This window comes from Erpetoichthys calabaricus, chromosome 1, assembly GCF_900747795.2.
Source record: "Erpetoichthys calabaricus chromosome 1, fErpCal1.3, whole genome shotgun sequence".
Lineage (NCBI taxonomy): Eukaryota > Metazoa > Chordata > Cladistia > Polypteriformes > Polypteridae > Erpetoichthys > Erpetoichthys calabaricus.
In genome coordinates, this window is record NC_041394.2 from 263,487,001 (window position 1) to 263,503,406 (window position 16,406).

At 40.0% G+C, this 16,406-nt stretch overlaps 1 protein-coding gene across 8 annotated transcripts in view; it reads left to right on the forward strand.

The window, feature by feature from the left end:
• Positions 1–16,406, forward strand: part of LOC114661625 (inosine-5'-monophosphate dehydrogenase 1b) — a 223,971-nt gene that overhangs the window by 59,922 nt on the left and 147,643 nt on the right. For 3 of the 8 annotated variants that reach the window (XM_051930263.1, XM_051930295.1, XM_051930285.1), the window contains exons 2-3: positions 9,126–9,224; positions 9,313–9,387. In XM_051930263.1, coding sequence (XP_051786223.1) covers positions 9,126–9,224; positions 9,313–9,387 — 174 coding nt within the window. Of the gene's footprint in view, positions 1–7,934; positions 8,139–9,125; positions 9,225–9,312; positions 9,388–9,442; positions 9,609–16,406 lie in introns of those variants that run through there. The other 5 variants (XM_051930274.1, XM_051930299.1, XM_051930309.1 and 2 more) reach the window with 4 other exon arrangements.

Consider the following 16,406-nt stretch of genomic DNA (forward strand, 5'->3'; position numbering starts at 1 on the left):
GCCCAGAAGTTTCATTGCTATAATCTGATTAAAAGGTGTTCCTTTAATTTTTTTGAGTAGTATTTTATATGCCTTGGTTTAATGTAGTGGTGTATTCTCTATATAGCACTTTGGGCCATATACTCAGGGCCAACAAAAATGCAAAATAAACCTAAGTCAAACATAATTTAGCAAAGGGTCATATGAATAACTGTACCACCAATGATCAACTTTGATTAAAAAGTATATACCATTTATACATGGCTAACCAAGGTAGACAAGTCAGATCTCCTGGTTAGTTTCAAGGATTAGAAAGTCTACATGCCATCCTGTCCAGGGTCTTATGGCTGCTGATGATATATTTGGTCCAATTAACAATGGCTGAGACCCTTGGGAGGAGCAGTTTCCTCCTTTGGTGGCTTGGCCTTCCACGCAGCCTCGGCAGCACAACACTGCACAGAAGCAGCAACATCCTGCCATTTCCCTTCAGTGTACTGTGGAGGAATTCATGGTATCATGTACAAGGGAAGCATCCAAAACAGATGCTCAAAAGAACCAATGATGGCCTCAGCAGGCACAAAAGCACAAACACTGACAAAGCACAGGAGGCGACAGAGTTTAGGCTGAGACAGAAGGCTTTAGTGGGAGCGGTGGCAACAGAAGGAGTTGGCTTGGGATATTTCTCTAATACCCAAGCTGAAAAGGCCCAGGGCATAGAAAGGAGGTGGGTAATATGTGAAGAGGAGCTAGTGGGGGCTGAAGAAGAAAGAATGAGCAGGATGGTAGGACTGAAACAACAAGGAAGGTGAACAAGGTGGGAGAATCCTCTGCAGTGAAAGATTTCTTAGTCTAACATCTGGCAGGCAAACTATTACCAAGTTCAGTTCCTTGTTCAAGCAGCAAAAACCTCCATGTCTCAGGTAAGAGTGATACCATATCATGTTTGCTTTGCTTGTGAAGAGCGCCACTGGAACATCTGCTCAGTAGCTGCCAAAAGGACCCGGAAGAAAGCTGTTACTGTTGGCACCATGATCAGGCTCTGAAAGCAGTGGCTGAGAGTGTTGCTAGTGCGGTAAGTGCAAGCAGATGCCAGCATCTTCTAAAGAAGTCCATCTTCTTAGTCAAAGCTGGAGATAACTCAACATCTGGCATTCTTCCTACAGCTTCTGACTGACAGGTAAAACTAGACTTGGGCAGACAGCTAAGGTTTCCAGACAACATAGCATCAACAACTCATTGGCCAGACATGATCATCTTTTCAGATTGCACCAAGCAGGTGATAATGCAAGAGCTCACAGTGCCTTGGGAAGAGCACATGAAGGAAGCTAATGAAAGAAAGTGCAGTAAGAAGAATACCTGCTGTGAGCTGGTTGAAGTAAACTGTCAGGGCTTTGCAGGACATTCAATCCTCAAAGCGTTTACCATGCTGGGCATCATGGGGGCTGCCGAAAGGAAGGCCATAAGATGCAGTGCAAAATATGCATAGAGAGCCACTAGGTGGCCATGGATTAAGAGTACTGATTACTGGTTGGCTGCTGCAAGAATGCAACCTACGGTCTGATCACCTCTGGCTGGGTCACCTGGGCAAGTGGGTCTGATGCTGAAATGCCTGAAACCCTCATGACCGCACACAAACATTACTGATGATGCATGGTGTATCTTACACACCTTGAATACTGAAGTGTTGAGAAACAGTAGTTTTGTCTGCAACAAGATGCTATAACTTAGCCCAGGTTATATTCTTCAGTTGAAGTAGGCAAAAAAGTGAGCAAATAATCAAGAATCAGTTTGTGAATCAGATTACATTTAGAGTGCTGAAAAGGTTTTCATACATTTGAACCCAGGTCCTTGGGATTATCTTCACATCTACACCACTTGAAAAAACATTATAAAATACCTGAGGATGAGCTGGGCAAATAAGGACACACACAATCAGAAAGGGGTGGTGCAAAGTGTTTTGGTGCTTTTATTTACAACAGCATCTAAAAGTTCAGTTCTTCAAATAGTTAATACATAAATAGTCCAATAAAAATCAAGTGCAAGTGAAGGTTAAAAAAAAAGTCAAAATAAATAGCTCCAGTAAAGCAAGGTTAAAACATGAGGCAGAAAAGCAGTACTATAAAAACTCACAAGCCTTGGTGCATCCTTCTTAAAACCAATGTCTCCTCTGCTTACACAATACTGGAGCCTGCAGCCAGAGAAGACATCCTTCCAACAGGCACAGCCAATCTTTTAACTGTTCTTGGGCCCTGGTGTTATCAAAAGCTCCCAGCAAGCCACACTGAGCCTCGCTCCTCTGACTCCTGCTGCTACTACTTGACCTTACGAGGGAGCCCTCCTGGAATAGTCAGTCACTCCTACTCCCCAGATTGCTCAGCAGGGGTGACTCTCAGTCCCCTCTTGAGTGGCGGCCACACATTTCTCTCCAGGGACTCTCTTCCTGGCTGCTTGCCTTCATTCCACTTCGTACTGGCTCTTCTCCTGATCCTGCCATTTCCGTTATCCTTCATTTCCCTTTAACGCCTCACCATCTCTCTGTCACTTGTTTCTCTCTTTTTCCTTTTCTCACAATTTTGCCGTGTAGGCTCCCTTCATAGAACCAATTGAGTACAGGTGCTGTCCTTCACCTTCTCCAAGGTGTGAATGAAGAACTAGACTGACCTACTCATGTTTGCACATGAATGCGCGATCAGCCAAACACCTCAATTCATCTCGGAGCAGCATGTGCATGCATACATGTGCATCATCACCCACCTGAAGCCTGCATGCTCTGGGACTCCTGATCATTTATTTAAAAAATTTAATGCCATGAACCACTATCATCACACCAAGTCTGGCTGGAACATCCTATCTGAGGCAAGGCAAATTTAGGATCACCAATCACCCTAACATTTCTTTAGGATGTGGGAAAAAATAGAGTCAATAGCCTGGTGATTTTTTCCAGACCAGTTTCACACTCACTTATGAAAAACTGAACACTCTTCAAGAAAAGAAAAAAAACTCTACAGTGCTAAAAAACTATAATGGGTGTAACAAAGGTACAGGCAATGCATAAAGCAGGACTGTTATTACCTCAATCTACAGAACAAACAAGAGACTTAGTAACAAACATATCTAAAACACAAGGACTAGATGGGCAGCATTCTTCTTACTTTACTTTTCCACCCAGCCCCTAAGTAACTTTGGGTTTCTAATGTTTTACTCCTGTAGAAAACTTGAAAGAGGGCATTATTAGATAAAATTTTGTTCCTGCTCTAGGTGCAGCAAGATTGACAAAGTACAAAATATTCTCTGTGTAGCTTGACATTTTGGTACTTTTTTAGCTACAATAAAATGATTGGTGCCAATCCATCAGTTTTTATCAGCCATACAGCAAGAATAAAGTGATCTAGCCATTAATCTCTCTACTAAGCCTGCTTTTATTGGTCATGTTCATGGAGAGCTGAAGTTTATCTCAGTAGTGGCAGTGGGCACAAGGAACCAGGTTTAGACAGGGTGACACTCATTGCAAGGCACATGGACATCCACACCTTAATTCATCTGCACCATACCAATCAACATAAACATATTGTATGTTATTGGACTTGGGGAGGAAATTCATATGAACATGAAAAGAATATGCAAAATTCATACTGAAGGCACCCTAGGTGCCAGCACTGCACTCTCCTCCTGAACACTTGCGTCTTTTATAAAAAAGACTATTGTGCTAAAAGAAAATAAGTATAATGATGTGGTTTCACAATTACAGGGACTAGAAGTAAAATAAGTATGATACAGTGAAGGGAGCCTGATGAAAGGGTGTTAGGTTTAATTTCCTGCCAACTCACTGTCTGCATGGAGTTTGCAAAGTGCTCCCCTTGTCTGTATGGCGTTTCTCAAGATATACCCCAAAGACATTTATGTTAGAATAACGGATGACTCTAAATTGGCTCAGTGAGTGGATAGTTCTGCAACTAAGTGGCTTCTCCTCAAAGACTTGCAGCCCCAATATTGCTAGGAGAGGCTCTTCCGTCCCATGACCCTAATACTGCAATATCCAGATTCAGCAAATAGATCAATAATTTTTTGGAAGACAAATGTTTTTCAAATTTTAAACTGCCATGACAGAACCAATGTAATAAAGCAAGCACATTCAAAAAATTGATTCATGAGAGTTATCGTCATAATCTTACAGTTTTCTTTGGCTTGTTGGTTTAAGGTGAGTTCAGTGTGCAATTCTTTGCTGCTTTGTCAAAAGTTAATTTTTTTACTTTTAAACTGAACTTTCACCAATAATCCCAGTATACTTAAAAATACATTCATCTGTACATTTTCTAATCCACTTAGGTGCCTGACCACTGCAGGAGATCTTCAGATATACCCTCATTCACATACACTGTTCCAGTTTAGGGTCAGTTAACCCAACATGCATGAAATTGGGATATGAAAGGAAAACCCAAACAGACAGGGAGAATTTGCAAAAGGTAGTGCCCTAGTCCAGGCGTCTGTGATGTACAGTGCCCTGCATAATGTTTGGGACAAAAGCACATTTTTTCCTTTATTTACCCCTCTGCTCCACAGTTTAAAATTTCAAATCAAACATTTCAGATGTCATTATAGTACACACTGCAGACTTCCATTTAAGGATTTTTGCATACCTTTCGGTTACACTGTGTAGAAATGACAACACTTTTTCTACATGGTCTTCCCATTTCAAGGCACCATAATGTTTGGGACATAGCAATGGAAGGTGTATTAAAGCAGTCATATTTAATATTTTGTCACATATCCCTTGCGTGCAATGACTGTTTGAGGTCTGTGATTAATAGACATCAAGTGCTGTGTATCTTCTCTAGTGATGCTCTAACAAGCCTCTAATACAGCCATCTGCAGCTCCTGCTTATTTTGGGGACTTGTCCCCTTTTCTCTTCAGCATATAGAAGGCATGCTGAATTGGATTTAAATCAGGTTGCTGGCTTGGCCATTCAAGAATCTTCAATTTTTTTAGATTTAGAAAAATTCCTGTGTTGTCTTAGCAGTATGTTTGGGATCATTATATTCTTGTAGGATGAAGCACCATCCATTGAGTTTGGAGGCATTTACTGAAACTTGTGCAGATAAGATGTTTCTATACACCTCAGAATTCATTGTGCCAATGCCTGTGGCAGCCATACGTACCCAGACCATAACACCCTCAACACTATGTTTAACAGATGTGGTGGTATGCTTTGGATCTTTTGTCTCCACACTTTGCACTTGCCATCACTCTGATACAGGTTTATCTTTGTCTCGTCTGTCCACAAGTCCTTTTTCCAGAAGTCTGCAGGTTTTTTGAAGTCCTTTTCACAAACTGTAATCTGGCCATCCTGTTTTTGTGGCTAACTAGAGGTTTGCATCTTGCAGTGTGACCTCTGTATTTCTGTTCATGAAGTCTTCTGCGGATAGTAGTCTCTGACACGTACACACCTGCCTCCTGAAGACTGTTTTTGATCTGTCAGACAGGCATTTGGGGCTTTTTCTTTACCATAGTCGGAGGATTCTTCTGTCATCACCAGTTCGTTCTTTCTCCTTAATGATATTCCAGACAGCCTCATAATTTCAATATAACTTAAGCCCATATGGATTTTAATGCTCAGTCCATATTAGTTTATTTAATCTAACCAAACTGCACCACATGGTACACAGACCCCTTGGACACTCTACTACTACATCTCAACAGATCAGTGGCTTTGTTATACAGAGTTAACATTTGAACTTGTATACCACATAATACAGTAAACAGTCTCTTCTCTATAATTATACCTTTCCCCATTTAACTGCACTTTAATTAAAAATAATACAGAAAAAACTTTGCTTCCACACTAAATTTGTTGCTGTTTTTACACTCGCTATATAAAATGTACAAAGCTATATGTATAACAGTGTTGCCTCAAAGCTCCAGGGACCTGAGTTCAAATCCTGGCCTGTTTGGAGTTTGCACATTCTATTAATAGTTTTTGGTGGTTTCTCTGGTTTCTGCCCACACCCAAAACATGTGGGCCTTAGGTAATTTGTCTACTTCAATTTGGTCCTGCACCAGTGAGTGTGTGTGTGTGTCGTCAAATGGGAGTGGCATCCTATACAGGGCGGATGTCTGCCTTATGTCTAATAGTGGCTGGACAGCCTCCACCTCTCACAGACACACTACTTGAATGAGTAAGTTCAGAAGATGGATGGACAGAGAAAGAGAAATACTACCAGGCCATATACAATTGGCATGCAGTAATTTCATATTTATATCCTCCAAGGTCCCTTTACATCTGAATTTGTTTCAGTTGGACTGTTACAATAATCAGTGGCCTGGCGCTACAGTGTTAACATAGCTGCCTTGCTCCCTGGGGTGACTGAATTCAAATGCCATCTGGGACATTGCCAGTATGGAGTTTACATGTTCTCTCATGTCTGGTCTGAATGATTTTTCCACTCACATCCCAAAGAAGAGAAGTTTAACTGGAAACTCTGAACTGACTTGTGATTGAGTGGCACCTCATCCTGGAACAGTTTCTGAATTGTACCCAGTGCTACTAAGATTATCGACTTGCATTGGTGATGACGCTTGCCCCACCGCAATGCTTTCTGATCTCATCACTAAACAACCTCAAACCTGTTCACTTCTGTTCAGGTTCAAGAGGCCAGTTTCTATATAGGCAGTGATAATAACAATAATTACATTTATATAGCAATTTTCCAACATACTCAAAGCACTTTACATAGACAGTGGGGAGCCACTTCAACCACTACCAATGTGTAGCATCCACCTACTGTAGATGATGAGATGGCAGCGATTCTGGCTCAGGTATGCTCACCACACATTAGCTATTATGAGGTGAGGGTGTGAGAGAGATAGCCAAATAGAGACAGGTGATGAATAGGGGGCCAGAATGACCAGGTCATGATGGCCAATTTAGCCAAGACATCAGGAAACATCCTACTTTTTTCGAAAGATGCCCATAAATCCTTTATGACCACAGAGAGTCAGGACCCGAGTTTTATGTCTTATCCAAAGGACGGCACCAATTTTTACAGAACAGTGCCCCTGTCACTGCACTTCGGAACTAAAATCCACATAGTTACATGCTCCCAGATGGCCTTTCCAACAGCTCTTCCTGCAGCAACCCAAGCTTTTCCTACATGATTCCCTGTCCAAGTATTGACTAGATCCAAACGTTTAGCTTCAGGTGGATTACATGTTCTGAAGTGTAGGTGGTATGGAGGCTGGCTGAAGGGACACAAGGCAGGAAACAAATAACCAACTAACCTATTCAGCACTCTTTGGGGATGCAGGAGGTAAACTCAATCAGACCACAGGGATATGGACACCAAGTGTGGGATTGAATGGAATAAGGCATTTTGGATACATGAGGCAGCAGTGCTGGGCGCTGCCACATTTATAGCTATCAACCCTTTATTTTACTTTTACCATAATAAGTGTCAAAGTGTGTTTTATTGGCGTTCAGGCCAGGGATGGTTCCCCCTTGCATACAGCGACATGGAACACTTTTGAGTACTGTATTCCATCACACTTTCTGCGAAAATACGATTAGCCTGCATTCATCAGTAGTCTTATTCTTACATTTTAAGAGTTTCTTTTCTGTTCGAGTCGACATGATGTGAAAACAGTTTAACACAGGCGACAGTGCGCCTCAGTTTTGTCAGAAACAATAGTTTGTATATTTTAATCTGGGGTAAATGTTAAAATACACCTAGACAGTAAGGCAACGTTATAATCGACAGCGTAGCGTGATAGAATCTAGTGAAACAAAAAGGATTACGTAGCTGCAAAGCCTTTTATCTTCATTCTCTCAAAGAACGGTGATAGCTTAGCAGCATCTAATCGGTGCCACTGAGCCTTTGTTCAGCGCTTCTCTTTACTCCACGTCGGAGGGGTTACAACGCCTCCCCTCCCCCAGTCTCGCCACGTGCGGCCGCGCCACAAACAGAGCGAGAGAGGATGTGACGCGCTGCATCTCCATTCCCCTTAACAGTCCAAACTGTAGCGATTTAGCGAACGGCAATCAGGCAGCTTACTGTGCCATCAGCAACTGCATCTGGGTCAAGCGGGGACTTGGTGAAGTGCTTCTTTCATTTCCCTACATGAAGGTTGTCCGTCTGCGGATTCGGAGCTGTTAAAAAAGACAAACGTATGTGATTACTTGTCAGTCACTTTGCTTAAAGATTCAACCAATATGCCAAATAAGCACGTTATTATTTTTTTTTAGTTGCCAGCTGTCTAGGAGCGATCGCCTGAGCGTTTGTTTTGCTTTCTTTGCCGACTTAACCAGAAATGCAGTCCACGTTGCATCGAATCCCGCGCGGTTTAAGAAGGAAGCGGGAGGACGGTGTAAAATAATCAAAACGCAAAGTGTTGTTACGTATGGCGTTTTGATTTTTTTTCTGATCAGTTAATAGTAAAATGTTCTGTTTATATCCCACGTGCTCATCTCTCACCCGTTTTATTTGATAGTTTGTATGTTTATTGCCATCCGGATCGCGAGACTAAAATTTTCACGCGCAATGTGTAGCCCACGAGAACATGTGCATGCCGGACAGCAGCCGTACCTGCAACATTGTTTGTTCGGCTTTCCTTGCGAATACATGTGTGTGCGTATAGAGCCGTCTGAAAACCTGACGTGGGGGTACTGATCATTGTTTTTTGGCAGTTTGTCGTCTTTTGTGGCCCTAGCCGTGACAGCCCTGTTTTATTCGCTTGGGGCGTGTAGCCAGCGTGTGCTGAGATGGTGTTTAGGATATTTGCTGTATGCGTTTACTATGTTAATGTTGTGTTTCTGCAATTTCTGAATTAAGTTATTTCCATCTGGTGTTTGATGGAAAGACTTTTAACTACGACTCCTCCTTTAAATACGAAGAGACGTAGCGTAGTGGCGTTGTATTTATTATTGGTGGCACAGTCGGATGCCTGTCGCCTTGCGGCTTACTAAAATAAACCAGCATGGATTGTTGACTCTCCCCTACTGTGTATTTCCTGGCTCGTCAACGATGAAATCTGGGGGCGATTGACACCTGTATCAAATACATGTATCTCACTAAACTGTCACTGTTGTTTTATAAAGCAATCTAAAGTTCGTTTGAAGTGACTTGTGCATTTTTTGTATTGTTTTCTTCCCCAGCATGGCTGACTACTTGATTAGTGGAGGCACAGGCTACGTACCTGACGATGGACTCACCGCGCAACAGCTCTTTGCAATTGGCGACGGGCTAACGTACAAGTAAGTATTAGATCCCGATTTTTATACATCCAACCGTGCACTTAGGCAAAAGTGCTTAAAGGGAAAAATGCACGTTTTAAATCGACAGCTCAGCAAATCACTCAGATTCTGATGGACTCACAGCAGAGCAGCTATTCTGTAATGGAGATGGATTAACATATAAGTGAGTAAACAAGCTGAAGGTATAATTTTTATTGTATGTCTTCCCCAGAAATAAAAAGCAAATTCAGGTTACAGTGTTCATTACTGCATATGAGGTTCAAAGTGGAAATAAACTATCAAATCCAGCGCAAGTGAAAGTGAATGAGTGCAGGGGTGTGGACTGGAACCCTGGTTACCCTGATCTCGCATGGTCCTAAAATGGGTCAAGCTGATTCAGAAAATGTATGTGACATTTATGTTTGTGTTATTTAGCAAACGATTCTGTCACGGTTATTTTACAAATCCCAAGTATAGGAAGAACAAACTCCTTTCAGGTACCGGTACTACATCAGTATTTGAATATCTAGATTAAGCACACTTCAGCACAGTACAATTGAATGAGGAACAGCATCGGCAAGTTTCAGTATGAAGCTTTGGTGTTATGTGACTGTATGTATTGTCCTGGTGTATATGTCACCTGTGTGTCTACACTGTTTATTGCACTTGGTGATCTATCCAGTGTATTTTTTGTACATTCAAATTCTTAGCACAAGTCTGTAAACTGCAGCTTTATGTCTAGCTTTATGACTCAACCAAGCGTAAAGCTATTGTAAAGAGTCACATAACACATACATTGGAATAGAGTGATTTGATCGAACAGGGTGTTGTAAATTTTAAATCCTTTTACTTGGGACCTGAAATTAGGTGCAAGATTGCAGATATTTCACACAAATGTAGTAATTCGTTCAAATTTGAACTTCATCTAATGTGCGAATATCCTGCATATATTCGTTAAGCAGTCTCTCTTATTTGATGCATAAATACTTTTTTTTTTTTTTTTAAATTAAAATTGTGCCTTATTCAGGATTTTTTTTTCGTTTTTTACTTTTTGTTAAGCTCACATGCGCAGGATGTCAATATTTGCTGCATTTGTTCTTCACCGAAGTATGCAGCTGCAGAATTCTGCAATCTGATCAGGAGTCCAGAATGTGGCTGGTGCATGATGCCTTTTGTTTAAACTGCACCTTGGAAGAAACTCGAGTAAACTTTGTTAAGTTGAAGGCTAAAAACAGGCTGAAGTACATTCTTCTACTCTGATCAATACACAGATTCAGAAAACTGACTTGGATTGTATAGTGAATTGTATTTAGTTTCACTCCTTTTTATTTCACAAACTGGAACACTGCAAATTTGTGGCTTTGTTGAGACTAAATTTAAAGACACTTATAATTGTTATGTCTTTAAAATTTTTAATGAGGACTGACAGCCTTTAAATCCAAATTACAGTGAAATCAGTGACACATACAAAAAGAAAAAAACAATGGTCAAGAATAACCTTCAAGAAAATCGGCTACCTCTCTAACTCTGGAAAGAAAGACATTTCAGAATAAGAATGAGGAATTTGTAGGACTGTGTTTTTCCCTTGCATACCATAATTCACGTTTAAATTATTTTTATAGTCTTATAGAAACATTCTTTGGTTTTGGCAACAGTTCATAGTAATCTCAAGGAAAATATGCTCACTTGTAAACTAGTGATAGTCATCGCAATTCTCAAAGCTGCTTACTCCATTCCAGAGGAGCAGGAAGCAAGAGCCAATCCTGGTGGCAATAGGCACAATGCAGGAAAAGTGCGTGAACAGGGTAACACTCCACCACAGGGTGCACATATGCACACACTCGTACTGGGACCATCAAAGTAAACATGTGTTGCCTTAAAATTGTGGGAGGAAAAGTGGAATACTCAGAAAAACATCACAGGGAAAACATGCTAACTCCATATAGACAGAGTGCTGGATTTTTACTGAGTCGTATGTATTTGTATAATGACCGTTCTAATCAGTCTGCACTACTTGTCCACCTAGGCTAAGAATATTTGAATTATATTTTAGCTAAATAACTTTAGTATCTTAACATTAATTATGAATGCTGTTAATTTAACTGTTTAATGTCCTCAAAGCAAGCTGATAATTATACTATTGACAGGAAAACCAGTATAGAATGGGCAGAAAAAAGAAGTATTTTTCTCAGCTTATTTTATTTTGAATTCTCTAAATTTGTTTGCAGGTCTGGCGTTTGGCAAATTATGAGTGGAAATATACACATGCAAAATTAAACATTTTTAAAATTTAGAATAAAATAACTATTTGAAAGAATGTCTGATATGTCTATATAATTTTGAGTATATAAAGCTAAGTAAAAATTGGAAAAAATAAGTTGTGACATTTATATAAAAAAAAAAAAGTCTGAAATACCAATATCAAAATGCTTGTGAAACTGCTTTTTCGTGCAAAAACACGTTTTCATTTTCTCAGCACAGAATGTGGAATTCCTCATTGTGTTAAATTTAAGAGTACACTGTGTTCACAATTATTAAGCAAGTTGTATTTTTGAGGATTAATTTTAATATGGAACAAATACAGTGCTATCAGTCAATCCAAAATGTTAATAAACCTGTAACTTGAATGTTTTACAAAGGAAATGTGAGTGTGAACATTCTCAGGGGAATACATATGTGTGCACAAGTATTATGCAACTATTAGTGTGCAGAATTATTGTGCAACTAAAGGAGAAATGAAAATTTTCCCATCTCACTTTTTATGTTTTCATCTGTTAAAGTGAGAATAATAAACAATTCAAAATTTACAAATAAACATTTCTGACATTTCCAAAAAAAAAAAATCAGTGACCATTATAGCCGTCCTTTTCAGTAACAGTCATAAGCCTTCCGTTCATGGAGTCTGTCAGTTTCTTGATCTGTTGACAACTTTTTGTGCAGCAGCAACCACAGCCTCTCCCAGACACTGTTCAGAGAGGTGTTCTGTTTTCCTTCCTGGTAAATCTGCTGTACAGTTTACAATACAGTTTATTTTTGTATAGCCCAAAATCACACAGGAAGTGCCGCAATGGGCTTTAACAGGCCCTGCCTCTTGACAGCCCCCCAGCCTTGACTCTCTAAGAAGACAAGGAAAAACTCCCAAAAAAAAACCTAGTAGGGAAAAATGGAAGAAACCTTGGGAAAGGCAGTTCAAAGAGAGACCCCTTTCCAAGTAGGTTGGGCGTGCAGTGGGTGTCAAAAGAAGGGGGTCAATACAATACAATACAATGCAGTACACAGAACAGAACAATTTCTCAATATAGTAAGAAATAAAAAATATAAATTTTAGAAGTACAGAGCAGAATTTAACAGTAGATGATATATCCCATAATAAGATTTGGATTGTATAGAGTCCTGGAGACCTCATCCTTCAAGCTGCCTTCCCCATTTGGCCATTCCACGGCTGAAACAGTGCTGGGCCAGCCAATCCGATGAAAGGACCCCTCTTTCCCACGATTCCCGCGATCCTCCATCTGGGATGACTTTTCCTTAGGCAGGCAAAACAACTTGGCAGGTGGGCCATGGCACCAAGTGCCACATTTGAGTACCGAAAAGAAAAACAGAATAAGTGAGGGTTAGTATACAATTATAACTGTCATGTTACTTATGTTTAAGTGCTAATGACTAACAACAGAGATGCAGTCTGTACAGTTAATCAGCAGCTCTAGTCAGGATATGCTAAACTGAAGTAGTGAGTCTTCAGCCGGGATTTAAAAGCTGAGACCGAAGGGGCATCTCTTATAGTAGCAGGCAGACCATTCCACAGTTTAGGGGCCCTGTAACTAAAAGCTCGACCTCCCACTGTTATTTTATTAATCCTTGGAATCATAAACAGACCGGCATCTTGAGATCTTAATGTGCGCTCTGGTTTGTAAGTCATGATAAGTTCAGACAAGTAAGCCGGACCTCGACCATTTAATGCTTTATATGTTAAAAGAAGGATTTTGAAATCTGCCCTAAACTTAACCGGGAGCCAGTGTAAGGATTTAAGAACTGGAGTTATGTGTTCGTATTTTCTTGTTCTTGTAACAATTCTCGCAGCCGCATTTTGGATTAACTGGAGGCTGTATAAAGAACAGTTTGAACATCCAGTGAACACCACATTGCAGTAGTCAATCCTACTAGAGAAGGGCTTTAGGTCAGGTGAGAAAGGGGGCCATGTCATTTTTCTTTTATCTTTAAGGCCTTTACTGGCTAGCCACGCAGTGGAGTACTTCGTTGCATGTGATGGAGCATTGTCCTGCATAAAAATCCATGGTCTTCTAGAAAGATAGACTTTTTCTTTTACCACTGCTTGAATAAAGTGTCTTTGTCTTCTAAAAACTGGCAGTAGGTTTGGGAGTTGATTTTGAGTCCATTTTAATCCCGAAAAGGCCCAACTAGCTCATTTTTAATAATACCAGACCATACCAGTGCCCCACCTTCATCTTACTGGTGTCTGAGTCGAGGTGGAGCTCTGTGCCCATTACTGATACAGCCATGTGCCCATCCATCTGCTCCGTCGAGTCACTCTCATCTCATCAGTCCATAAAACCTTTGAAAAATCTGTCTTCAGATATTTCTTGGCCCAGTCTTGACATTTCAACTTATGTGTCTTGTTCAGTGGTGGTCAGGTTTCAGCCTTCCTTACCTTGGCCATATTTCGGAGCACTGAACATCTTGTGCTTTTGGGCACTCCATGTAGGTTGCAGTTCTGGAATATAACAGCACTGGAGGATAATGGGTTCCTGATAACTTCACGTTTGATTCTTCTCAAATCTTTGGCAGTTAATTTGCTTCCTTTTTTTTTTTTTTTTTTTTTTCCCCCCAACACGTTTCTTGTGGCCCTGTTGACTATTTGCAACAAAACGTTTGGTTCTGTGATCACGCCTCAATATCTAAGCAATTTCATCCCTCTGAAAGACTTTTTACAATTTTTGACTTTTAGTGTCGGTTAAATCTCTTTTTTTGGCCCATTTTGCCTGAGGAAAACAAGCTGCCTAATAATTATGCACACCTTGATATAGAGTGTTGATCTCCTTAGGCCACACCCTCCCTCATTACACAAATACACATCACCTGATTTGCTTAAGTCCAATGAGTATTCAAGTTTATACAGCTTAGAGTTGGAATGCATATATAAAAATGATGATATGGTCAAAATACTCACTTGCCTAATAATTGTGCACACAGTGTATATTAGAATTTTTGCTGTTTATCGCCGTATTTTTAGTTCGGTTGACGCTTGTGTGTTTGCTTGCCACATTGAAGATGCTCAAAGATTAAAAAAGGAAGAAGAAACAAATATAGACCCCAGTGTAGAGGGTCTAACATATGTAAACCCTTAACATTAACTGTTTTCCTGAGGTGCTGTATATACTCATACATTCAGGCTATCCTGAATTAATCACTGAGGATTTACGGATAAACTCTGTGTGAAAGGAGATTTTCGATACACGATAGATTTGGCCAAACACTGCCTTTGAAATCAAACCTATTGTGCTAATTTAATAACGTGTAGTTAATAGCTGCACAAGCAAAACTTGTGTGCTTCAGAATTACAAAACTTGTATTTTTAAGTTATCTTTGATGTTTCAACCAGAAGATGATCCACTGATGTGGTGGAAGGGCCATACACCAGAGTTACCTCACCTTGTCAAAGCTGCCAGGAAGCTTTTATGCATTTCAGCAACCAGTATACCATGAGAGAAGTTCAGTTGGCTCATTGTCTCCTCTCACAGATCTCAGATTAAACATGAAAATAGTCAATATGTTGTCATTTTTATATTTAGGTTTACAATAAAGGAGATTGAATACACCAATGGCCAGAAGCAATTTGTTTACGAAGGAATTCTCAGTCAAACTGTTGGCATTTGTGATATTTTAATGTTAACTGTTTAATATTTGAGTGGTTTTTGTAAGTTTTTGATAGTTTTAAAATTCTGCATTTTGCATGTTGTGGTTATTACTACACATAAATGATATTCATGTATTTGTGGTTTATTTATGTCAAGTTATAGCATCTGATATTAAAACTGGTTTATAACATCTGGCACAGTGAAGTTTTGTATTTTAGATGAGTATATTATGTTCTGTTACAATATATTTAATGTGACAAAATATCTATATGTATTAGTGTTTAAAAAAAAAACAAAAACATATTTTTAACAACAGTAATAAATATTGAAAACCATGATAATTCTGGTCACTTGAATCATGATGTAAAATTTTGCTATCGTTCTGATTCCTACGATGGAATAGATGTCAATAATGACAGACGCTGGACCACAGCCAGCTATATAGAGAAACGCCCGTGGAAAAAATCCCACGACGCTCTATGTACAATATAATATACAAATAACCAGTAAACCCCGGATTCTCAAAATAATCGCAAATCCAAGAATGGCAATCACTTTCTGTTCCCTCCGATCTTTGGAGGGATTAAAACTCATGGTGAGTGGGTGTGTCCTGGGAAATTTTCATTTAATTAAATAAATATATTTGTACTAAATTTGTTTCTTTTTGGAGCCGTGACTCCTTTGGTTCTGGTGTTTCTGAAGCGCGTTTAAGGCGCCTTCGTTCAGTGTTTTTATCCATGCGGTCTCGTTTTTGTTTTTCTATGGCTGTGTCATTAGCTAGAAGTCGTTTGCTGATGGCGGCGGATTCACGTGCTGAAGTGACCATGGTGGCGGATCCGGGCTTGGAGATCTACATTACTAAACGAAGGTTGCATATGCGGTGGTGTGCGCGTTTGCATTCGGGCGGTGGTTGTATTGTGCACGGCTTGCTTCTGGCATCCGTGCATATATACAACCTGGCGTGCACGCTTTACCTCAAGTTTAGTTTACAGGTTATGTTGTGTTGTTTGGGCGCCACCTACTGACTCTGGGAAGCCGCCGGGTTTGACTCTGAGGCGCTGTGCGCATGCGCTTTCGGGCACGGCTTGCTTCTGACATCCATGCATATATACAACCTTCGTTTAGTAATATAGATATGGTATAGTATATAATGTAAGATATTCGCTTAGAATTGCTTAAAATTCTATATACAGTATGGTATATCATTTAAGTTTGTTATTCACGTTTGCAAGTTTTTTTTTTTTTGTAAAAAATATAAAAAGAATGTTTTCAAACACTTTCATATTTAGATGCTTATGTCACTCACTAGGAATTCTGTTTATCTAGT